The 24,402-nt window shown below is 43.4% G+C and overlaps 4 protein-coding genes across 5 annotated transcripts in view; 3 read left to right on the top strand and 1 right to left on the bottom strand.

The window, feature by feature from the left end:
* The first annotated feature begins 642 nt into the window (after positions 1 to 642).
* LOC129171165 (mitochondrial glycine transporter B-like) lies at positions 643 to 6,741 on the top strand. Of its 2 annotated transcripts, none has more exons than XM_054759565.1 (8): positions 643 to 867; positions 1,607 to 1,676; positions 1,834 to 1,958; positions 2,244 to 2,328; positions 2,410 to 2,589; positions 2,654 to 2,822; positions 5,101 to 5,261; positions 6,111 to 6,741. In XM_054759565.1, the coding sequence occupies exons 2-8, from the start codon at positions 1,662 to 1,664 to the stop codon at positions 6,231 to 6,233; spliced, it is 858 nt and encodes a 285-aa protein (XP_054615540.1). In that variant the 5' UTR covers positions 643 to 867; positions 1,607 to 1,661; the 3' UTR covers positions 6,234 to 6,741. The 2 variants fall into 2 exon arrangements, with proteins under 2 accessions (XP_054615540.1, XP_054615541.1); XM_054759566.1 differs by having other exon boundaries at positions 1,492 to 1,676.
* Positions 6,742 to 8,616: 1,875 nt separating this feature from the next.
* On the top strand, positions 8,617 to 10,986 carry rpsa (ribosomal protein SA). Its single transcript, XM_054759999.1, has 8 exons — positions 8,617 to 8,690; positions 9,326 to 9,495; positions 9,586 to 9,704; positions 9,961 to 10,206; positions 10,303 to 10,431; positions 10,520 to 10,679; positions 10,749 to 10,781; positions 10,855 to 10,986. Exons 2-8 carry the CDS (start codon positions 9,363 to 9,365, stop codon positions 10,947 to 10,949), a joined length of 915 nt encoding a protein of 304 aa, XP_054615974.1. The 5' UTR covers positions 8,617 to 8,690; positions 9,326 to 9,362; the 3' UTR covers positions 10,950 to 10,986.
* Positions 10,987 to 11,868: 882 nt separating this feature from the next.
* Positions 11,869 to 23,094, top strand: ubn2b (ubinuclein 2b). The gene is made up of 17 exons (XM_054759998.1): positions 11,869 to 12,512; positions 14,003 to 14,131; positions 14,202 to 14,303; positions 14,422 to 14,547; positions 14,642 to 14,745; positions 14,881 to 15,370; positions 15,484 to 15,554; positions 17,059 to 17,188; positions 17,682 to 17,788; positions 17,900 to 18,010; positions 18,543 to 18,683; positions 18,794 to 18,844; positions 18,930 to 18,972; positions 19,560 to 20,843; positions 20,942 to 21,143; positions 22,357 to 22,425; positions 22,587 to 23,094. Exons 1-17 carry the CDS (start codon positions 12,198 to 12,200, stop codon positions 22,628 to 22,630), a joined length of 3,519 nt encoding a protein of 1,172 aa, XP_054615973.1. The 5' UTR covers positions 11,869 to 12,197; the 3' UTR covers positions 22,631 to 23,094.
* A 138-nt stretch (positions 23,095 to 23,232) lies between these two features.
* trir (telomerase RNA component interacting RNase) overlaps positions 23,233 to 24,402 on the bottom strand; it is a 1,538-nt gene continuing 368 nt past the window's right edge. Inside the window, exons 1-3 of the mRNA XM_054760001.1 lie at positions 24,056 to 24,402; positions 23,670 to 23,741; positions 23,233 to 23,588 (exon numbers count right to left, since the gene is read on the bottom strand). The exon at positions 24,056 to 24,402 is cut by the window's right edge and continues 368 nt beyond it. Of these exons, the coding sequence (XP_054615976.1) occupies positions 23,481 to 23,588; positions 23,670 to 23,741; positions 24,056 to 24,325 (450 nt within the window). The 5' untranslated portion in view covers positions 24,326 to 24,402 and the 3' untranslated portion in view covers positions 23,233 to 23,480. The remainder of the gene's footprint in view (positions 23,589 to 23,669; positions 23,742 to 24,055) is intronic.

Raw genomic sequence — 24,402 nt, 5'->3', positions numbered from 1 at the left:
ATAAATAATACAAAAAATAAATACAACAAAACCACATACAATATATGTTTATGAAAATAAATGAAAAAATATCTCATCACGCTCGTATCGATCCGATATTGATACGAACCTTGTATCAACACGATTCAATATTTGACTGAATCCACCGACTCGGAGCGAAATGAACAAGTTAGAACCGGTTTTACAGTGGACTCCCTAATTTAGGTCAGGGAAGATATTCATAGATAACGTTCGCAGCTTTTAATTGAAACACGTAAGTAATGGAAATACAAATGACATTTAAGTTAGATTTAGCTAAGATTAGCTAAATTAGATTTTTGTGCATCCTAACTACATCTGATTTGACACAGTAGATGTCGGTAGTGCACCTGTCATTTAATACAGCAGATGCCAAGCAATGGCCTGGATAGTATTTTTAAAAATATGTTCATACATTTATGTACTGTTCCACCGATAGTAAGATCACGTACTTTTCTTTTTTTTATTTTACGGCTAAATTTTACCTGCCGAGTCTCCTAACACGCGTACATCCTCATTTGGAGAATTAGCGACCGTGACGTCTCCTGCAGCCAGCCAATCGGAGGCTACGTTCTTGTCAATGGGCGTGACTCCTAGGTGACATTCACGCATCAAACAGTCAGAAACCGGCTAGTTAGACGAAGCACTTTCGTTTTTTCATGTCCCTGCTGAGCTCATGTGGTGCCAAGCTCTGTCCTTAAGTTTCGTTATTACGCTGGGGGACGCTTTTTATTCTCAGGGCTGAACTCGTAAAGAGGCAAGGAGCTGTTCTTAAATTTTGTTTGTATGCTCGGTGAAGTATTAATCCAAAACGGCGACAGAAGCTGCTTTGTGGAAGGCGGGGAACAGGTATGGACAGTATTGTTACGTTATCTTCACTACACAATGTCTGTTTTATGAAAATATACATTTTAATTGTGCAATAACCTGCACTATGTAATAACATCCAACATAAAAGCTGAAATCCCGTCTTTATAAGGTTAATAAGGCTCATTTTTGACGGCATTAATAATTTTGTATTATTCCGCTTAAAAGTATGAGGGGGCAATGATGCAGTGTATTTCTATACCACTGCTACCATAGCTATAAACACACAGTTTAGATCCACTGTAATAGCATCATATGTTGTCTTTATATTTATTTTTGTAGTTTTTGTTAATGCGGAGGAAACACTTTAAGCCTACATCAAGTCACATGATGTATAATGACTTATTTTGACATTTACACACGCTGGAAGGATTCACATTACTTTGTACTGTTTTACCGTAAAATCAAACATCAGGGGGGCATGGCCAAGCATCCTAATAGCTGACCTTTGGTTTGTTAATAAGTAGCTTTGTGCCATGTCAGCTGATCACAAACAAGAAGCACATTATTGGGCTGGCCATTTGTAAATTATGTGTCTGTGTGTGTGTGTGTGTGTGTGTGTGTGTGTGTTTCTGTGTGCGCGCACATGTAATACACACAAACAAGACTGTGGGCATGTCCTCTCCAGAGGTCAAGACTGGCTTTCGTCGTCATCATGTTGCTTTACAGGATTGACGCTGAACAGAGAATTCTGCAACACGCTAATATTTTTTCCTATCAGGAGAAATAGTCAACATTGTCAACAGAAAAGTGAACCTAATCAACACAGAACAACTATGGAACTCGCACTGGTAAGTTTTTATCATAGAAGGTTTCACTCTTTGGGTTGAACTCCTGAAATCATCCACCGTAACTTTTGTGTACCTGGACTGTGAGATTGTACTTTTTCTATTCACCTAAATCTTCAATTGTCCCTCTGTTGACTTACGTATTCCTCTACCGTTTTAGGCTCACCCAGCGATCAAAGCCTTCATGTGTGGCTCTCTCAGTGGAACCTGCTCCACGCTACTTTTCCAACCACTAGACCTAGTCAAGACACGTCTGCAAACTGTACAGCGCACAATGCAGCCGGGGTGAGACTCAACACACACGCATGCTTCCCTTCACTTAAAATCGATGGGATGGAGGTAACCTTTGTTACCTCAGGTCAGTACGTAGGGCCACAATGAGTACAACACAGTGAAACCCGCTTAACTTGGTCCCGCTGATGTCGACAACCCGTCTATGTCAAACGTTCATCCGTTCTCTATGTCGCTTATTCCTCATTAGGGTTACAGGGGTATGCTGGAGCCTATTCTATGTCAAACAAGTCATCATTTTTAGCACCCATTCTCCTTATGTCTCTGGCTGGCTTTCAGTTCAGGCCGCATAGGGATGGTGACCGTGCTCCTGAATGTCGTACGAACAGAGAGGCTGCTGGGACTCTGGAAAGGAGTTTCCCCGGTGAGAATATCAATACACAGAGCTGTGTGTGTGTGAATGTGTCACATGATCACTCACTTTTTTTTTTTTTTGTTCATTCAGTCATTCATGAGGACCATCCCAGGTGTGGGGCTCTACTTCAGTACCTACCACTCCTTTAAGCAGCACTTCTTCCAGGAGAAGAACCCGGGAGCGTTGGGGGCCGCTCTGCTGGGAGGCGGAGCCAGGACAGTGGCGGGGATCGTTATGCTGCCTGTTACCGTCATCAAGACCCGATATGAGGTAAGAAAGCACAGTATGCAAATGGTTTGATCACATATAATGTTTTGTTTTTGTTTTTCTTCAGTGCGGCAGGTACCGTTATCGGGGCGTAACCGAGGCCCTACGCAGTGTGTGTCGGACTGAAGGTCCCGCGGCTCTATACTCTGGCATGATGGCCACTTTGCTCCGAGATGTTCCTTTCTCAGGAATCTACGTCATGTTCTACAGCCAGATGAAGACCTCTTTGCCAAAGGGTAAGAAAAGCTCAAAGACTCATTTCCACCAGTTAGGACAGTTTGCTTCAGATTGATGCACCAAGAAGTACCAAGTGCAGCGGTAGGCTGCCTGCCACAATGACGTAATACAGTCTGTGATTGGTGGACTTACCATCATCACTTTCCGCAGCAAATGTTCTCAAACAAAGCTTATCTTCTGGTAATACACAGTGTACAGGGGGGTGAAAAAGTGTTTGCCCCCTTCCTGATTTCTTTTTTGTTTGTTTTTTGTTTTTTTTTTTGCATGTTTGTCAATAAATAGTCAATAAACGCAACTGAATGCAAAATACAGTTTTTAAATGAAACTTTTTATTAGGGGAGAAAAAAAATTCAAACCTACGTGGCCCTGTGTGAAAAAGTGACATTGAAATTTTTTAAAAGTCATTTCTAAAGCTTTGACACTCTAGCGAACCACAGTGAGAGCCATTATCCACAAATGACAAAAACATGCAACAGTGGGGAACTTTCCTAGGAGTGGCCGGCCAACCCAAATTACCCCAAGCGCAGCAACCTCATCCAAGAGGTCACAAAAGACCCCACAACAACATCCAAAAAACTGCAGGCCTCACTTGCCTCAGTTAAGGTCATGAGTCCACCATAAGAATGGTTCCAAGACGAAAACCACTGCTGAACAAAAATAACATAAAGGCTCACCTCAATTTTGCCAGAAAAAAATCTTGATGATCCCCAAGACCTTCATACCATAAGTAAAATATGGTGGTGGTAGTGTGATGGTCTGGGGCTGTTTTGCTGCTTAAGGACCTGGAAGACTTGCTGTGATAAATGGAACCATGAATTCTTCTGTCTCCCAAAAAATCCTGAAAGGAGAATGTACGGCCATCTGTTTGTGACCCCAAGCTGAAACCAACTTGGGTTCTGCAGCAGGACAATGATCCAAAACACACCAGCAAGTCCACCTCTGAATGGCTGAAGAAAAACAAAATGAAGACGTTGGAGTGGCCTAGTCTAAGTCCTGACCTGAATCCGGTTGAGATGCTGTGGCATGACCTTAAAAAGGCGCTTTATGCTGGAAAACCTCCAATGTGGCTGAATTACAACAATTCTGCAAAGATTCCTCCACAGTGCTGTAAGAGACTCATTGCAAGTTATCGCAAACGCTTGATTGCAGTTGTTGCTGCTAAGGGTGGCCCAACCAGTTTGTTAGGTTAAGGGGGCAATCACTTTTTCACACAGGACCATGTAGTTTTGGATTTTTTTTTTTTATCCCTTAATAATGAAATGTTTCATATAAAAACTGCATTTTGTGTTCAGTTGTGTTGTCATTGCCAATTTAAATTTGTTTGATCTGAAACATTTAAGTGTGACAGACACGCAAAAAAAAAAAAAAGAAATCAGGAAGGGGGCAAACACTTTTTCACATCACTGTACGTGCTAACAAGACAGAACATATAAGACTGAATGGTAGCTATCGTATTAATTTTCTCTTCGTTGTATTTATTGGTCAAGTCAAATATTGCACTATTTTGATGACATTACATTTACAATGCTGACACAGCTACAGTATCTCAAAAAAGGAAGTACACCCCTCACACACCATCACCCTTTTTATCACATGTCTTCTCAAGGGACAATATTAGAGAAGTGGAACTTGGATATACTGAGTAGTCAGTGTACAGCTTGTACTGTATAACATTATAGTTTTACTATCCATTAAAAATCATTCAACACAGCCAATGTGAGGTGTGCTCATTTGGTTTTCCAGCTATTTAGACAATAATGGCTGTTTTTTTATTTTTTTATTTACAGGTACAGTGTATATAAATACACGTCTGTCAATATGCCAGAATTAGCCAGAAGGCTATTTTTCATTTTAAGTCCTTTTTCCTGATCCCATTTACTAAAAGTATATTGAATTTACTAATAGGAACACAACACATACTGCTACACACGCTGTACACTGACTATTTTAAGTTATACCCACATTTAATTTCTCTCCTATTGTGTCTTAGAAACCATCCATCCATCCATTTTCGATGCAGATTATTAGATTAGGGGTTGCGAGGTAGCTGGAGATTATTACCCTTATTTTAGCGTGAATGATGAAATGCAGCCTGCTTGCTAGTCAGTTACAGAACAATTTGTGAACGATGACGTGAATAATCCCACGTCAGATGCATGAAATTCAGCTGTGTGAACCACTACACAACCAAAGGTGACCGACCAGGGTTTAAGATGACGAACCGTGTTGATTAGGTGCTCATTTTGATGCCCTCCTTTCTTCGTATCTTCATTTCAGAGATCAGCGTGTCTGCGTCTGCTCCCCTGGTGAACTTTAGCTGCGGGGTGCTGGCAGGTGTGTTGGCCTCACTCGTCACTCAGCCCGCCGACGTCGTCAAAACGCTCGTCCAAGTCAACCCTCAGCTGAGGACGGCTGACGCCGTCAGATGCATCTATGTGGTACGTATCTCACTCGCCAGGGCTTGTGTTTATTCCACTGACATGAGCTTTTTGCCTTCATCTGCATTTCTTTCATTTGGCTTCTCCTGCAAAGATGCAATATGTTATGGTTCACAGCCTCAACTTGAATTTCATATGATTAAATATCATATTATGTATTATTTATAACTATACAGGGTTATTGAAAAGTTGATTTCTGAACTATAATTATTACAAGAACTGAATATGATAAGAAAGTATATTTACAGCAAGGAGTTTTATTCAAAATTCGCCACAAGCTTAGAACAACCTGGAACAACCTGGGGTGAACTGGTGTCACAAGGAACTCTTGTGGGATGGAAGACATAACCGCTTGTATACATTTCAAACAATGTAGTCGATCTGAAAAGAGGACAAGAGCATGAATGTAATTCCCATACATCATGGCGCATACACAAAAAAAGGTAATATAATGGGAATAAATTCTAAGTATTTTCAAATAGGGAGTTACTTTTCAATCACCCTGCATATTATATATGTAATTGTTATATTACATAGAATTATAAATTATATAATATGTGTTATGTTACATTATTTTTAAAACTACATTAAATAAAAACACATCTTTATTATATTCCCAAAAGAGGGCACCTTGTTGATAATTATTTTATGTGTGCTAAGCTGTATTTGTAACTAAGTTAATTACTTATATGCTTACAATTTACATTATTTTATGTGTTGTTTTTTTTTTCCAAAGAAGACCAGTACAGATGAGCACAGTTTTGAACAGCAATAAATCAAATACTGATGGAACATTGCTGTGTTTTACATCTTTTTGTTCCTATCAATGTTTTTCTCTGCTCCTCCAAGGAACACGGCCTTAAGGGTTTCTTACGAGGGGCGGTGCCACGCTCTCTGAGGAAGACGCTGATAGCAGCCATGGCGTGGACCATCTATGAGCAAATGATGGCTTATATCGGACTGAAGTCCTGAAGAGGAAAGCTGAGGAGAGGATGTAAGAAGAAATAAGGTCAAGTGAGACAAAAAGTGACGCCGACTTGGTCTGTGGAGCTGCTGTAGCTGTAAGAGACGCAGACATGCACAAAAACCGCTTGTACTTATCGTCCACGTGGCACAATTGCACATTACACAAAGGAGATGGAAGGCTTAATCTCTGAAATGTGTTTTTAAGCAGTAATGTATTTAAATTTCAACTGCACGTTTATTGCGGAGCTTTTAGATTGTTCACATGGGACTTCATGACTGACTGCACCGTGCATTACAGTATTCAAAGCGCTGACTTATGTACCATACATACTTCTGCGTTGTTATGATGGCCTTTACTGCAATATTTTGTAGAAAAACATGTAGTCTTTTTTAACTCAGCACAATATGCCTTAAAACAATGTTTATAGTGGATTTTAGCACAGCTACAGTAAGCATCAATATATAAAGGTATTTATCTTTTTTTTGAGACAATAAAATAAATTTCAAATGTCGAGAGTGAGGTGTGCTTTTTACCCTTCTCTTAAACTCTGTCAATGATTCAACAGAAGGCGTTGACTTCACATTTAGGACCTGAATCTTGACCTCTGATATGCTGCAGTGTCGTTATGGCGGTTATGTCATTCTGGACATGAGATCACTGTGACACTACACACCTACAGTCTTAATCTCGTCCTACTTCTCAACACACAACCATGAAATGCTACTGCTTATTAACCATCTGATTCCTAAAGTTATTTTTTACCTACCATTCAAAGTAGTCACGCAAGAAAACACAAGTCCTGGTGAGTATTAAATCATAAAGGAGTGTATTGAATTCTTGTGAACATAGGTTTAGCAAGCCAAAAGAGTTACGTCATCTGAGTGGTGACAGATAAGCAGGGGTGTTGTGACACATCATCAAATAGGACAGTTGGACTCTCTGGGTAGTTCTGATGTCGCAGTCTGATTAAAATACGCACGGACAAAAAGCCAGGGGTGTGCAAACTTCTACATAGATCGTAACATAAATTGTATTTCATGTAATTTCTTGGGAAAACAACCTAAAACGACTTTCTTTGTAGTGACTCCACTCCACTCACGGACATCGTGTACATTAGGTCACGCTGACTGGAACCCTTACGCGGGTCAGTGAACGTCTCGGTATTGTCTTAATATCAAGAGATTTAAGATTCAAGATTCAAGAGAGTTTTATTGTCATGTGCATAGTACAACAGCAGTTATACCATGCAATGAAAGTCTTATTCTGTTCATTCTCCCCGGGGCCGCACGGTGGTCTAGTGGTTAGCATGTTGGCCACACAGTCACAGTCTGGAGATTGGGAAGACCTGGGTTAGATTCTCCCTTGGCCATTTCTGTGTGGAGTTTGCACGTTCTCCCCGTGTGCGCGTGGGTTTTCTCCGGGCACTCCGGCTTCCTCCCACATTCCAAAAACATGCATGTTAGGTTAATTGGCGACTCTAAATTGCCCATAGGTATGAATGTGAGTGTGAATGGTTGTTTGTCTATATGTGCCCTGTGATTGGCTGGCGACCAGTCCAGGGTGTACCCCGCCTGTCGCCCGAAGTCAGCTGGGATAGGCTCCAGCATGCCCCCGCGACCCTAATGAGGATGAAGCGGTATAGAAAATGGATGGATGTTCATTCTCCCAAGAAAAGAAAGAAAACAAATGAAAGAATAAGAACATAAGAAACATAAACACATAAACATATATACCAATAAATTAAACAACAACAACAGAAGAGACATTAATACAAGTAAATAATACAAATAAATAAATAAATAAAGTGCTATGAGTGTGTGCGTGTGTTGCGTGCGGCGTGTGCGAGTGCTTCGTTGAGGAGCCTGATGGCCTGTGGGTAAAAGCTGTTTGCCAGCCTTGTGGTCCTGGACTTCAAACTCCTGTAGCGTCTGCCTGACGGTAGGAGTGTGAATAATGAGTGTTGTGGATGTGTGCTGTCCTTGATGAGGTGTGTGTTCTGCGTAGGACTCTAGATTTATAAATGTCTTGCAGTGAGGGGAGGGCTGCCCCAACAATGTTCTGTGAGGTCTTGATCACCCGCTGGAGTGCCTTCCTATCACGTGTTGTACAGTTACCGTACCAAACAGTGATGGAGGCGGTAAGGATGGTCTTTCCATCTTGGCTGTCTTAATATGGGATGCCCGTCCGACGCCAGAACAGCGTGGGTGTTAAATGTCGCCACCCTTCGGCCAAATGACAGCACTTCACACACGTCCAGTTGAAACTGACCACGTGTGACCCTGCTAAAACAGCATGCTTGTTCAATTTCGCCACCGTTCGGCCATATGCCAGCACTGCAACACATCCGGCTGAAACTAACCAACCAATCAGAAGCGTAGACATTTGTTATATATATGACGTCATTTCCTTGAGCGGCCTCTTTTCACCGTGCGGTCAGAACTTCCATACGGCGTTGTTTCGTGGTGAGTGTTGAAATCGCATTTCCATCGAGTTTAAACGTTAAATGTAACAGATGATTTAATAAAACGCCATATTACGCTACCACCACACACAATGCTGTTTTAAATAACACGTGTGACTTTTAAATCGTCTTGAAACGCCCGAACTTGCAATGCTAACATTCTAAGCTAACTTGCCACCCTGTGACACGCGCTCACGCCGTGCTTTCTGTTGCGCATAACGTGTACTGTGTACTAATAGATTATAATTTACACTTTCATATACGATTAAGTCTATATAAAACTGAATGAAAATTGAACATGTATCTTATCAGAATGGATATTAAACTTATTTCGCACATTTGTGTTTAAACCATGTTATGGTTTTATTCTTCCGAATATTAACATTAGTCAATCAATTATACATGCACAATTCAACACGCCCAAAATGGAGTTCGAAGAACTTTATCCTAATCTTCTCAGAGCCTCAGCAATTGACATGTCCCGGTTTACCATTAGTTACCAAAAGTAAACGATACATGTATTACATACACTTCAAGTAAAGCAACTGCACCATAAACATTCTGAAACGCATGTGCTACTCGTTTAATATTTTCTCCCATTCAAATGGTGTATGCCATCTGCTTTTTTTTGTGTAGCTCTCCCGTCTCTCGTAACGCAGGGAAAGCGGTCACGATGTCCGGAGGTCTGGATGTCCTTCAAATGAAGGAGGAGGATGTGCTGAAGTTCCTGGCTGCAGGAACCCATCTGGGAGGCACCAACTTGGACTTCCAGATGGAGCAGTATGTCTACAAGAGAAAAAGCGACGGTAAGCTTGGATGCAGACTAGCAGCTGAGTTCCAGTGTTTCTGCTTTTACTGAACTCAAAGAATCTATCCTGCTCCTCCTTGCCCATAAGGTGTGTACATCATTAACCTGAAGAAAACCTGGGAGAAGCTGCTGCTGGCTGCCAGGGCCATAGTTGCCATTGAAAACCCAGCTGATGTTTGTGTCATCTCCTCCAGGAACACAGGACAGGTTAATTACGCTGCTTAAAAGTCCATCTTCTGTTGAAGTTGATTAAATATCTTAAAATGCACACTATTAAAGCCAGCCACCGATGTCGGTGTTCAGGTGTCGGAAGTGTGCAAGAGCAATTACGGCCAGGTTTTCGCTAACACCATGAGGACTGATGTCCCATGACTGGAGTTTGATAGTCACCTGAGTCACAATGTAAACAGCTAAGCAATTTCAATTAAATGACCAGTGGAATAAACAATATTTTCCTCTTTAGAGAGCAGTGTTGAAGTTTGCCTCTGCCACCGGTTCTACCACCTTCCATGGTCGTTTCACCCCTGGTACATTCACCAATCAAATCCAAGCTGCTTTCAGAGAGCCCCGCCTCCTGATTGTGACAGACCCTCGTGCTGATCACCAGCCCCTTACAGAGGCCTCTTATGTGAACATCCCCACAATTGCATTGTGCAACACTGATTCTCCACTTCGATATGTGGACATTGCCATCCCCTGTAACAACAAGGTGAGGCTCTGTGATAATTATCTAGACATGTAACTGATAAATACCATTGGGTATATTACTTGGTTGCAAATAATCATGACACACTACCTCTTGTAGGGTCACCACTCTGTGGGTCTGATGTGGTGGATGTTGGCACGTGAGGTTCTTAGAATGAGAGGCACCATTTCCAGAGAACACCCCTGGGAAGTCATGCCTGATCTGTACTTCTACAGAGATCCTGAAGAGGTAAAACATTGCACGTCACACGTACCTTTTTTTAAAACTGTTGAACACCAAATACACTTGTTAATGAGGCATATTTTTTTAAATGTAGATCGAGAAAGAGGAGCAGGCTGCTGCTGAGAAGGCTGTTGGAAAGGAGGAGTTCCAGGGTGAATGGACTGCCCCTGCAGCTGAGTTTGCCCAGCCTGAGGTTGCTGATTGGTCTGAGGGTGTTGCTGTGCCATCTGTGCCCATTCAGCAGTTCCCTGCAGGTAGGCTCACTCACTTGCACACTTTTTCATACCTCCAATCATTGCGTTAATTGATTTGATCCTTCCCAGGCACTCCAGCTGTGAAGCCTGAGGTCTACTCTGGTAAGATTTATCATGATTACACAAATGTTTAAACTGGTACTTTAGTTTGCTCATTTGGGTTTCCCCTTTACAGAGGACTGGAGCAATCAGCCTGCCACTGAGGACTGGTCCACTGCTCCCACTGCTCAGGCCTCTGACTGGGGTGGTGCCACTTCTGACTGGTCTTAAAGTGCTAACTGGCATAAAATAAAGTTTCACAACATTTTTTTGGATTCATGTGTTTTCTTAAATTAAGCAAACTAAAGCCGCATTGGTGATTTGCAATTTCAACAATTGTGAAATCATACAGTACAATGTTTTAGTCTGGATTAAACTGAAGGTTAAAATCTTGGATGGGATGTCTACGTAGGTCAAAGATCAATGTCAGTATAGTGACGTTCATATTAAAGCTTTTGCACAAACTGATACATGCATTGGAATTTTGATCTAATCTTCTGATAGTTTTTATGTAAGTCATTTACTTTGACAGCTGACCAATAGTTGGGAGTAAAACCACCAGCTTGCTGTATTTGAACTGGCCGATACTGTTTTTTTCTCTACTGGTAAATGGGCACATATATTTGTAGATTAGATTCAAATTTCCCATTCCGCATGTACAAGTACAAGGTTTAGCATCTAATCAGAAGTGCAGAATTTCATACTGTATGTACAAAAATAAACACAGTTGAATAAACTGTACAGAATGGGCTGGTATGTTCATATTTGGATTATAATATACAGAATACTGTGTGAACATACAATGATAGAAAATACAGATGGAGTGCAATAAATATACATTACAAATGGACAGTATATGAGTGGATATAGATATAATAAACATATTTGCATACTTGATAACTGTCATCAAAAGTAACTAGTATGTGGGCAATTTGTCTACTACAATAGAAGCAATGATAGAAATGTAGGCAGTTGTTGGATGAAAGCAATGTGGACTAGACATCCTTTGTTGCTCTGTAGTATACTTGAGTCCTGTGCACAACAATCAGCACCACATTCGCGCTCGACAGTCAGGTGGGCGTGTCCTACAGCGGTTCTGCCTCTGCTATTGGACGAATACTGTTTCCTTTCCTCCCTGACTTCCGCTTTCTTTCCATACGCACGCCCAACCACGGAATAATGATAATAATGATCAAGATGGCTACTACAGAAGCCTGTCTGTAGCTAAGTACCAATTTCATGGAATCACTCAAAACTGCAGTTACTAACTATTAAAGTCCCTCGTAGACGACGAGGACTCCGCCAGGCATAATACTATATGGATTGATTACGGGTTAAGAGGAAATAGTAGAAACTGTGTCGCCTGCAGCAGCTATTCAGGAAGCTAGCTAGCAGAGTAACTAGCTAGCTGTAATATCTGGCGACTAACTCCAGTTTTAGCTTTCCACCAGCGGGGGACTCTGGCTCTATTTTGAACAAATGGCAGAACCGAGGAAAGTTCCCTTCGTCACCCTATCGTCGTTCAACACATCCACTCCGTCGACTCTGGAGTTCAGCAAGAAACGCCGCCGCGAAGATGAGGCCGTGACTTTGGGGAGAGACGGCGGAGGAAATGTGGCCGGGTCAGGAGGTGATGGAGGTCTGTTTGGGAACACGAAGAGTGATGTCGCTGAGCCCGGGGAAACCAAGCCGACGGTCCGCCTCGACCTCTGTCTCTCCGAGCCGAGTGAACGCGGTTCTGCAGAGTTCAACTACACCGAGCTGGTGGTCTCTATTCCTTCACGTCCTTCTCAGGTGAGGAGTCTCCATGATAGGAGCAGGAGGAGCCTCGTCCGGTGTACCGCCCGGCTTTAGAGGCCAAATGTTGGGCATGTTGTGAAACAGGGAGCTGTTCGATACGCAGTGTTAAGCTGATATTCAACAGTATATTTCCTTGCAGTGTTGAAAATAGTTTTACTCTAGACAGTCAGACTAATAATGCTGTTTGTGATAAGTTACATCTAGAAAATGTAATCAACTCTCAGTTTGTCTAAATGCAGAGAAATTCTGCCAAGAAAAAAATAGCAATATACAGTATTATATAAAATCCTAGATGACATGCAAATAATATAATGGCTCTCGTAAGTGCTATAAGTAGAATATGGCTAGTTAGTGCCACAAAATGTTTGAGTGTCAGTGAATCTCTTGCTGAAAAGTACAACAAAATGGAAAATGTTTTCTACGGTGGCTGATTGGGGCAAACGTCCAAATGCTCTAAACACAGAAATGATCCAAAAACATCACAAAACAAATGCAACAGGCAAATGCTGCAAGTTAATAACGCTCCAGTCACAAACGCTGTAAGATTCTTTTTTAAAAATGCAAAAGAAAAATGATGCGAATGCCAAAAACGCGCACAAACCCCAGAAACTGCATACAAGTTCACAGAACAAAGCATAAGTTAGCCAGACCTGAAGGATGTCTTTAAACACATGAGTGGGATGCCCAGAAGAAAGATGGCTTACTTTTGAAGCAGTAGAATGAAAAAGTGTATTTTTCTTTGTGTCTTTGTGAAACACATGGCCATCATTTGGTAGAATATTATAGAGCAAACGGATTACATAGCTAATGTTAGCGTAGTGTAGGTCTGGCGCCTCTGGTAGCCTGGCAAACTGTTCCATGAATGTTTCTCTCATGCAGTTGTTTTTGGGGTTTGTGTGTGGTTTTGACATTTTTCTTTTGCTTTTGCAGCGTTTGTGTGATTCACCCGGGCTTGAATATCGGCATTCACACACTATAATGCTCTCAATTTTCGGGCGATCTACATTCCTACCCTGACTTAGGGTCGTGAGCTTTGGGTAGTCACTGAAAGGACAAGATTGTAGGTATAAGCGGCTGAAATGATTTTTCCCCGTAGGGTGGCTGGGCTCTCCCTTAGAGATAAGGTGAGAAGCACTGTCATCCAGGAGAAACTCTGAGTACAGTAGAACCGCTGCTCCTTCGCATTGAGAGGAGCTAGATGAGGTGGATTGGGCCTCTGGTCAGGATGCTTGCCAGACGCCTCCCTAGGGAGGTGTTCAGGGCACATGCGACCAGTAGAAGGCCTCGGGGAAGACCCAGCACACGTTGGAGAGACTATGTCTTTCAACTGGCCTGGGAACACCTTGGGATCTGCCGGGAGGAGCTGGACGAAGTGGCCTGGGAGAGGCAAGTCTGGGTTTGCCTGCTGTTGCCCCCGCGACCCGAGCTCGGATAAGCGGTAGAAGATGGATGGACCCACTATAATGAATGACTGTGCCGTGCAGGTAAAACCAGCAGGTTCAACTGTCCCAAAAGGACTCACACCCCCACTGGACCCCAACGACCCACTTGCTGATGATGAACGGGAGAGACGTGAGGTGGAAGAGTTGGCCAGGAAGTTTGAAAGCAAATACGTAAGTCTTTGTAGTTGTTCTAGAACCGTGTCGCTGAGCGAGGCGTGCTATTGATGTCTGTTATTTGCAGGGTGGTGCCGCTAAGAAGAAGAAAAGGGACAGGATGCAGGATCTCATTGACATCGGCTATGGTTACGATGAGACCGACCCATTTATAGACAATTCAGAAGCTGTGAGTTGTTCTTCTTCAATCACTTTGATAGAAATAGGAAATTAAAAGGTTTGAAGTGTCATCTTTGTCTAAACACAGCTGTAGTGTAACAAATGATCAACGTTTCATTCCTGTACAGTACGATGAGCTGGTACCGGCCTCCCTGACCACCAAACATGGAGGTTTCTACATCAACACGGGCACCCTGCAGTTCCGACCCACGTCCGACTCGGAAGGGGAAAACACAGAGAATAATCACATCAAAGTACGTTCTTTCCTCATCTGTAAATAAGGAATGGTTCTCCTTCATCTGCTGTGAGCATGCAAACTAATTACATTTTCCTCCTTGCTTGTTAAAGATGAAAGACGGGGAAGAGCGTGTAATTAAAAAACGGAGGAAAAAGCAGGACGGTGCAATTTTGGAGGAGAAAAAACCCAGGAAAAATAGAGTACCAAAGCCCGGGTGAGGATCTGAAAACTGCTTATCTTTGTAAACGCAGGCTCCCATTAAATTGTGTCACCCTTGAATGTGTGTATCTAGTTTGGTTCATGTTCCCTGCAGTCGACTAAATGTCTTTCTTGTGCTCTGCCCTGACAGAGTGTCGTCCTTGAATCGTCCAGAAAAGAAGAAGAGGAAGAAGCTAATGAAAGATTCTATCCAGCTGGCCAACATGCTGCGTCGCTTCACAAGGGAGAAGGAAGAGGAGCGAAAGAGGAACATGGTTACCGCCAGCCTGCCGAGACCCAACTCCAAAGTGCCCATTGCCAACAGTGTGGTTGTCAACAGCCAGTCAAAGGCTGTAGCCGGCAACGACTGCAACATGGCGGACCTCACCACCGACCCGGCTGTCATGTCCCTGCTTGGCACAGCCAATAACGACGTGCTGCAGGACATGATGGGGGATCTAGACTTTGCCATGCTGGACTCCCCGCAGCCCTCCAGTCCTACTCAGGGCGAGAACGGCTCCTTCGGCATGGGCCATAAAGCGGGCTTAGGCCGCGTGTCACAGGGTAATGTGATGAGTCCTCCACCCCTGCCCACTGGCCTCCCGGGCCCCCTCTCGAAGCGCATTGAAGACCTCAGAGCGGTGCGACACTCGATCACTGATTTATGTTGTAGTTTTCACTGCAGACTGTAACATAATTGGACGCAACTGGTGCTATCGAAGTGAAAGAGTCTACTTCCTGTTTTTTGTCACAGGCCTCCCGTCTCTTCGACGAAGAGGGACGCAAGAAATTCTTCACATTGGACATGAACAACATCCTATTGGAGTGAGTGGCATTTTGCTTTTTATCTCAACCTGACATGCACCAAGTGCATACCACCTGCACAATCCCATGGATCGCTATGCTCAGTTTGGATCGACTCATGAATGTACAGTCATCCCTCGCCACTTTGCACTTCGAATTTGGCGTCTTCACTCGTCACGGTTTTTAAAAAATATATTCATTGAAAAATTATGTTCTTTTGTGCAATACGGCCCATTTTAAGTTTTAAAAAAGCACATTTAAGCAAATTGTATGTATTTTTTAAATTAAGCGTTTTCAAGCAAAAATATGGGTAAATGAACTCAAATACTAATATAAAGCATTCAAAAGGCACATTCAGAGATGCTGTGATGATATGTCGTATTCTACACCGGTCACCGGGTGTTAGTAATGTTCGATGAGACACACAAGCACCAGCCTCGGTCGCTGGAACAAGAGGCTTTTATTGCAGGTTTGAATTATCTCACAACAGGCACAATAATACCTACCGTGGGCTACGGCCGTAACCTACGCCAAGCTAAACCTCCAACTCTGAACCCCTGACATCACTTCCTGTCAGGCTCCTTGGACCGGAACGCATTTACAGCAACTCACACTGTCACGAGTCTTTTTTATGACTATATTACTACTATATTATGAGTGATATTGGGTAATGCGAGTGTACAGGTGACGATAGGAGTGTTATTTCATGTCTAGAGGGTTCTAATAATGTTAAAAACCTTATTTAGAAGGTTGTCAACAGGTTTTCTATGTTCTAACTCCAAAAATATTCCATCTGCTTTGCGGTAATTCACTTACCACCCTCCCGCAATAAACAAGGGATTACCGTACAGCAGAACCTCGATTTTTATCAATAATACGTTCCAAAAGGTCTGACAAAAACCAAAATGTACAAAAATTGAATCAATTTTTCCCATGAGAAATAATACAATTATAATACTGTTCCAGACCCCCAAGAATATTAGCAGAAAACACATTTTACAGGGAATATTTATAAGCTTACACGCAGAAAACGCTTCTTCAAGGCATGATTTTGTATAGCTCTTCTATTGGATCTCATCAGATTGTGCCAGTACTCATATTGTTGTGAAGGTTAGTCTATGTCACGTCCATATCAGGATCAGAAACTTAACGAAAATATGTGCAATTAGCGGCTGTGTTGACCACCCTACAGTATGTATGTGCACAAATTGGCTATTTTATTGGCAAACATGCTTAGTTGACATTGTTCAAGTGCTTCATGTTACAATTCACAATTCCGCATGTCTGAAAAGGAGTAGGAAGAAGCAAAGCTTGCTTTTACTGCGTGTAATATGGTGTTACATAGCAGTTATGTAATCAGCTGGCAAACTGTACACTGACTCCTCTTAAGTTATATTCAAGTTGAATTTCTACGGTATTGTCCCTTGAGAAGACATAAAATGGTTGCTGAAAGGTGAGGGGTGTGCTCACTTTGGTCACCTGAAGCCTAACTCTCCTCGTGTGTGTGTGTGTGTGTGTGTGTTAGTATTGAGTTGCAGGTTCAGGAGCAGCCAGGAGACGTGCGTTCAGCTGTGTACTCTCACTTAGAGGCCTTCGTTCCATGTAATAAGGAAGCTCTGCTCAAGCGCCTTAAGAAGCTCAGCCTCAACATACAGGTGATGTGATGTGATCCTTCGAACTTCCACACAAAGGTACATTTCTGTGTTTAAGCCGTATTTGATGTACCGTCTACACCTCCAGCCCATACACTCAAAACCCTCATTGGTGGGGACCTAAACTGTCTGGCCACTTGTAAATGACACCTGTCATGATGCTAAATTAGGTAGCCTAAATAGTAGAAGCATGCAAAATATAACCACAATTAAAAAAAAACAAACTGTTTAGTTCAAACCTCTCTCTCTGGCAGGGTCACATTTCGGCAGTGATTCACTAATTAAAAGTGTCACTAGCATACTTTTTGTTGTAGCTCTTGTAAGAAGTGTAGCTGGCCTATAGTACAGGTATATTGACCTGTGCATGCGCAAACTCGTAGTTTTGCACACACAAGCTATGACGCAGCTGCCAGCAGGTTCGATAGGAACACGAGACCGCTCCCCTGCATGAGTGTCCACGTCACATTTTTGACTGTGGCCCCTCCCCCTCGACCAGGATGACCGTCTCCGTACACCCCTACTCAAGCTGAAGCTGGCCGTGTGCAGCGTGATGCCGGAGCAGATCGCTCGATACAACATGGACTGTATCGCTAAAGTGGCAAAGTAAGCACACTTGCATACTTCGTTGCCTGAAGGGAATAATTACACGTGCAGAGAGTCGCCACCATGCGTACTTTCTATAAAAGCACTCACTGTTTGCTTCTCCCTTGACAGGCAGCAGTCTGAGGAGGGAGAGAAAAATGGTTCTGAGGATGATGATGAGGAGAAGCCAGGAAAGCGGGTGATGGGACCTCGGAAGAAGTTTGTCTGGGATGACAAACTCAGGTTTGCCTCATTTCTCCATGAACCACAAGCCAAATACTTCTAAAGTTGCACAATTTGGAATTCAACTTAAATATCGAGGGGTGTTAGATCTATAAAATTCTACAAAAATCCACAAGTCCAAGATAGTTTTCTTGCTGTTCACGATAATAGTTGGAAAAGTACAAATAATACACATAATCAGATCAGATTTGTTGCATTCTGTTCCACGTCGAAGCAATATAAATAGTAAATATTGGCTACGATTACTTTTTTACATGATACATTTATTTTACGCATATTTTGATAAGAAATCAGCTAAATCTGGGGAGCCGAAAGAGGCAGTTCTCTGACAAGACCCGAACCTCTCGTCACTAACTCACCAAGCATGCTCAAACAGTTACCTTTCTCCCATTTCTTAACATGTCACACACACCATAATAATCTTATCTCATCTTAATCCCATAAAACAGCCTGTAAATACAGTATATATAAGTACAGTTTATCCACTTCCCACGTTCCATAACGTGCCCAACAAGCTGTCACTGTCGGTCAGGTCGTTGCTGTGTAACTTGGTGCGGGTGAAGCTGAGCTGTTACGAGCTGGAGGGTAAGAACTCGTCCCCTGAGGACTACCTCAAAGCCTTTATGGAGACTGAAGTGAAACCTCTGTGGCCCAAAGGTTGGATGCAGGCCAGGTTGGTTTTCATTTCTCACTGAAGACTATTATTATTTTCCCCCAAGTTACAGCTCACTCTCCTCATTTTGGATGCTCAGCGTTTCCTCTGACCTGTGTTGTGTTTGATAGGATGCTGTTTAAAGAGAGCGTCATGGCCCACGGTCACCTCACTGGCTACACGTGAGTAAAGCGGCCAAAGGAGACATGAGTAGAGAACGCCTTGCTAATCAGTTTGCGTCACCCTGCTTCTTCTTGCTTATTCCAGAGCGAAGAGAAGGATTGTTACCACACCCAAAGCCAAGCCAAAGGTGACACATTTCTTTCACCATTGCTTATTACAACAGCGGGGAGGAGGTTTTAAGGGTTCCAAATGACTCGAAACACTTTGCAGTGGTTGCAACCTTTTTTTCCACACACTAAAAAGTGTTGGCCGCCTTCCTGACTTCTTATTTTTTTGCATGTTTGCCACACGTTCATGTTTCACATCATCAAACAAGTTTAAATATTAGTGATCTCAAACATTTAAGTGAGACAAACATGCAAAAAAAAAACGCATAATTTTTTCATTGTGAATGTGTGAGGATTGTAGAAATAAAATCAAACAAAAATGTAAAAAATAATTACAAATGTATTTATTTATAAAACAAAAATGTAGGACTTTGCGGGTCCGCTGTACAGCATTACTGCAAGTGTGAAACCTTAAAAAAAGCACACCCAAAATGGTTAGCCTCTGCCTATAGCATCTGGAACTGCTATGATTTGCTGTGATGTGTGATCCATCTGTTTCCACGCCGCTTGTGAAGGACCAGCCTTTTGCAGATGTTTGCATTCGTAAGACAGGCTGGCTAACTGAGTCAACAAAGCGCTAATTCATGGGGAATACTCTGTTTCGCAGGAAGCAGCGTGGGTTCGGACCACGCCCTCGGCAGGCGTCCCCCCAACCCCCGCCGGCCAGGTTGCCAAGCGACCGTGCCAGTTGCCATCTGAGCCCATATGCGTGGACTCCCTGGACGACGATCTGGCAGTTCCGTCCCTGGACTCCATTTCCCAGGCACTTGTGATCCTTGGCAATGCCGCCAAGGGCCTGGCACAAGGGGACAGCCCCCCTTCCCCCGACAGACCCAAGAGCACCACCAACCCCGCCCCTCCCTCTCACGTCTCACCACTCATCCAGCAGCAGAAAAAGAACTCTGTCAGCATGGCCAGCTCCAACGCCCCCCTCTACATGTCTACCTCGTCATCTCCCGCCGCCCCTTTGTCTCGGCCGTCCTCCGTCACATTCTCGCCGGTGTCGTCGGTTAAGGTGGACGCCATGGGGGTTGTTAAGGGCCCGGGTCAACTGCACCGACACTCCGTGTTGAACATTCAGAGACCTGTGGGTGTGGGTGTGGGTGTGGCTAAGGTTAACTCACCGTCTTCAGCGTCTAAACCCCGCCCTCCGCCTACCGCGTCACCCCTTGCGCCCCCAGGATCGAAGATGGGCGTGTCCACTTCCTCTTCTGGCCTCATCAAATGCAGCAATAGCAAAGGAGTCAACAGTGGCGACGCCGTCGTCATTACATCACCTCCGTCTCGACCGACGCCCCATCCGTCACCCGCACACGTCACCCCCAAAACCTTCCTGCCGACGCCTTTACCACTCACCCCACAGAGCAAGCCCTCCCCCTCCCCGTCCCACCCAGGAGTTCAACCTGCGCCACAGTCCGCCTTCATCACCCCGATGCACGCCACTCTCACCAAGTCCACCCACAGCGGCATCACCCCCATCGTCAAACTCACGCCTCGCACCCTCAACTCAGCCGTCAGCACCTCCAGCTCGCCCGCACCCTCCCAGAGCGCCAGATCTCAGGCGGCCCCTCCCATGCAGCAGCAGTTCTCCTCCAAAAGCCCCGCCGGGTTCCGCCCGCCGTTCTCAGGTGCCCAGGCGGCAGCAGCCAAGGTGGGTCAGGGTGGCTACACCCCCCCCGGCAGCCAGAAGAGTCCGCTAATCATGAGCAGCAGCACAGCCAACACCAGCCTTATCAGCACCTCATCCATGGCCAAGCATTCAGGATCCAGCACCACCCCGACGCCACCCTCTGCCAACACGGGCCAGCGGCAGAGGCCGGGGGGTCTGACGTCTCAGGGGCCCAAACCGGTCGCGTCTGTCCCGTCATCGGCCTCTTCTCCGCTACCGCAGGTTAGTGCTCGGAGTTTAATCCTCATCCTTGGAGGATTTTGACCAAAAGCCAAAGAAAAAGAAATGATTGGACAATGTTTGGTTTCTTCTTTTCTCAGGTTTCCTCAGCAGGGGGCAGCGGTCTGCTGGGCTCCACAGCGTCTCTTCCTTTGGGCTTTGGGATGCTGGGGGGCCTCGTTCCCGTCTCGCTGCCCTTCCAGTTCCCCTCCCTGCTCAACCTGCCGCCTTTGGGCACAGCCGGCTCCAGCACGGCGGCCGGCGACTCTGCAGCCAGTAGCAACGCACCCTTCTTGGCTCAGAGTGAGTACACCGCACGCACGCCTGCAAACGCCTGCAAACGCCGCATCTCATGCTCTTTATGTGCGCTTTAAAACGAGCAGTTTTGTCTTGCAATATTACTCATTTGTTATAAATTATTATTATTATTATTATTAAAATTACAACCCATTTTTTCTCATATTAAAGCTGTGAAAAGATCATTTATTTTTATTATACTTTTTTTTTTTTTTTAAACCTACAATAACTTTTTTCTTATATTATGACTTTTATTTTCGTGGAATTCTGACATATTTAAAGTAATACCACAACTTTATTATCGTAAAATTGCAATAATATTTTTAGTTAAATTCCATGTTTTTTTTAATCTTGTAATATTACAATTACTACAACTTTACTTTTGTACAATTACCAGTTTTATATTAAATTACAAGTCATTTCTTGTATATTTATCTTGTTTATTCTTGAAAAATGAAGACATTTTTCTTGTAATACTACAACTTTACTTTTGCACAATTACTAGTTTTGTCTTGTAATATTGCTCTTTTTTTTCCCTGCATAAAATTCCAAGTAATTTCTTGTACGAGAATCACTTTATTCACGTAAAATGATGACATTTTTCTTGTGAACCTTGAACCATTTTTTTCCCCTTGTAATACTCATTTTTCACATCCAATGACTATTTTATTATAACATTTTTCCCGTATTATTACAACTTTATTAACTAAAATGATGACAGTACTACGTTAATGCTTTTTCATTGAAACATTTTTTCATTTCTCATGAAATGACGTTTGTCACGCATGATTATGAATTTTTCACGTAAAACGATGGCATTTTTTCTCCTAATATTACAACTTTGCTCTTTTTCTTGTAATATTACTCATTTTTCAGATAAACTTACAATTTCTCGTACATTACAATTTTCCTCATACTAGTTCACTTTTTTTTGTTTTTACATAAAATCAGTTTCCTCCTATTATTGCAAATGTATTTGTTTAAAATGTTTGTTTTGTGATATTCATTTTTTTTTTTTTACTTTTTGGTAATGTTGTGTAGCATGGTTTGTTTTCTCACCATCATGTATGTGATGTTGCTGTTGACGTTGGTTTGCTTCAATCCCCCACCCTTTTAATTCTGCTATCCCCAATCCCCCCCCCCACTGTAAATGCCACAGTTTTTTCGTCCCTTTTCATGGTTGTCCTCTGTCCACCCCGTCCTGTCTTTGTCTCCTCAGATCTGTATAAGAGCCTCCAGTCGGGGTCTCAGGTTGCTCTGCCTCCTCACTTGCAGCTAGCTTTCTCAGGTAAAAGTTCAACCCCCCCCCCGTCCTTTCAACGTCTGGATTGTCTTCCCATCTGCACGCTGCTCATCCTGTCTGTGGTCGCATGCTTTTTTTTGGTAGTCATTTGAACCGTGTTATTTCACGCTTTTTATTCCGTTTTTTTTTTTCTTCTCTCCATGCAGATGTCAACCAAAGCCAAGGGGACGCTAAAAGGAAGACGCTATGATGCAGCGGGCCACTTTTTTAAATCATCTCTCATGAATGCCAGTTTTTAAAAGGAAAAAAAATGTTTTAAATCACGTGTACATGCTATCCTTCACAGATTTGCTAAACATGACAGCAGGTCCGTGTTTACAAGACAGACCTATATCACTGTGGACAGGGAAAAGGAATGAGTGACCGTTTTAGGAGTGTGTGTGTGTGTGTGTGTTAGAATGTGTGGATCTCGTAGCATTGACAGCGTGCCTTTTGTATGTTTCCCTCTGCTGCATGGTCAGTGTCTACCTGGTGCTGTTTTTAAACTATAATGTAATTATCACTGACACTTGTAAGAAATGTAAACTGCAGATTGCTGAAATTGAGCTTTTTTTCTCTGCCAAGCTGTACTTTTTTTTTCTATTATACTTGAATTCATGAATGAGTTCTAGTCTGTATAGTACTGAATACTTTTAATTAAAACAATCTTCCCCCCTTCGCAAGGCTGCAGCAATTGGATCTTTTTTTTAGTTTTTAAATCTGCAAAATGACTGAAGGGATTGTAACAAAGGTGTCCCAGTATTGTCTGTGACAATCCTGAAGTGTTTCGGTCACGATAACGCAACAGCACGCTAGCAGGCAGTGTAGATTTTAATCAAGCCTCAACAGAAATCAAACAATACTAACATAACACAATTAACCATGTATGCAAAGTTTATGAAAGAAAATGTAACCAGAATGAAGGAAAATACAAAAAAAAAAAAAAAATCAGGGGAGGAGGAAACAGAAGCGTTTGCCAAAGCAGACCGGGAGACACAAAGTGGAACAAAGGTGGCTGAAGAGCTCCTGTGGTTTCCTCTCACAGCACAGCTGCTCGGCGTCTACTTGACCAGAGGTCTGGTCTTATCGTCGTCGCCACACTGGTGGGCTTTGTACTTTTTCACCTCGGCCATGTACTTTGACCAGGCGTCACTCTTGCCTGGCTCAGCCTGCAAGGGTGAGAGAAGACAAGTAGTTGGGCGGGCGAGGGTGGAAGTGCTTCCACATCTGCATCATCTTTTCCGGCTCACCTCCGAGTCCTGTTTCTGCTTCTTTGCAACCATGCCGGTCTTAAGGAACACACCGCCTCTGCGCTTCCCCACCTGGGTTAGGGGATAGAAGACTGACACCGTTATAGGAGGCCTTGCCTTGTCAATGAAGGAGACAACATTTCGTCTGCTGCCGAACCACCAGCCTCGTCTGCGGAGAACATCCCTAACCTTAACCCTTCTAGTGTTGTGTGTGCATATAGCTACATATATCCATATATACACTACTCACAAAAAAAGTCACATATCTGGCTTTTGGATGACTTTTAGTGAGTAGTGTATGTATGTTGCCGCTATGTGTATATTAATGCAACACCAAACGCTAATTGGTTATCAGTTTGGATGTGCTACAAGCTCATCTCCCTTACAAATGTGGTCACTGGAGGAGGCTTCTTTCCCACTGATGCATGTCCTTGCTCTCCATCTGTGTCCTGCGCCTTTTTCATCATCTCCTCCTCCATCTTCTTCTTGAACATCTCCATGAAGCTGCCGTCGTTGGCGAACGCGTTGCCCGATGACGAGGAGGCTTGGAGGCTCTCGGTGGAAGGGGATGCGGGGCTGCCACAGTCCGAATCTCCACTGCTGCTGCTGCTGGTGGTGGTATTGTGAGATTTGCCATGTTTGCGCTTTTGCTCCATGATTCCTGTTGATTCTCAGCGTCCACGATTTCCGCTTTATGGCTTTGTCGGGAAATTTAGCTCGGCAGACAGTCTCG

This window comes from Dunckerocampus dactyliophorus, chromosome 18 (assembly GCF_027744805.1).
Source record: "Dunckerocampus dactyliophorus isolate RoL2022-P2 chromosome 18, RoL_Ddac_1.1, whole genome shotgun sequence".
Taxonomy (NCBI): Eukaryota; Metazoa; Chordata; class Actinopteri; order Syngnathiformes; family Syngnathidae; genus Dunckerocampus; species Dunckerocampus dactyliophorus.
The sequence above is the reverse complement of the archived record's forward strand: the minus strand, read 5'-3'. Positions and strand labels throughout refer to the sequence as shown.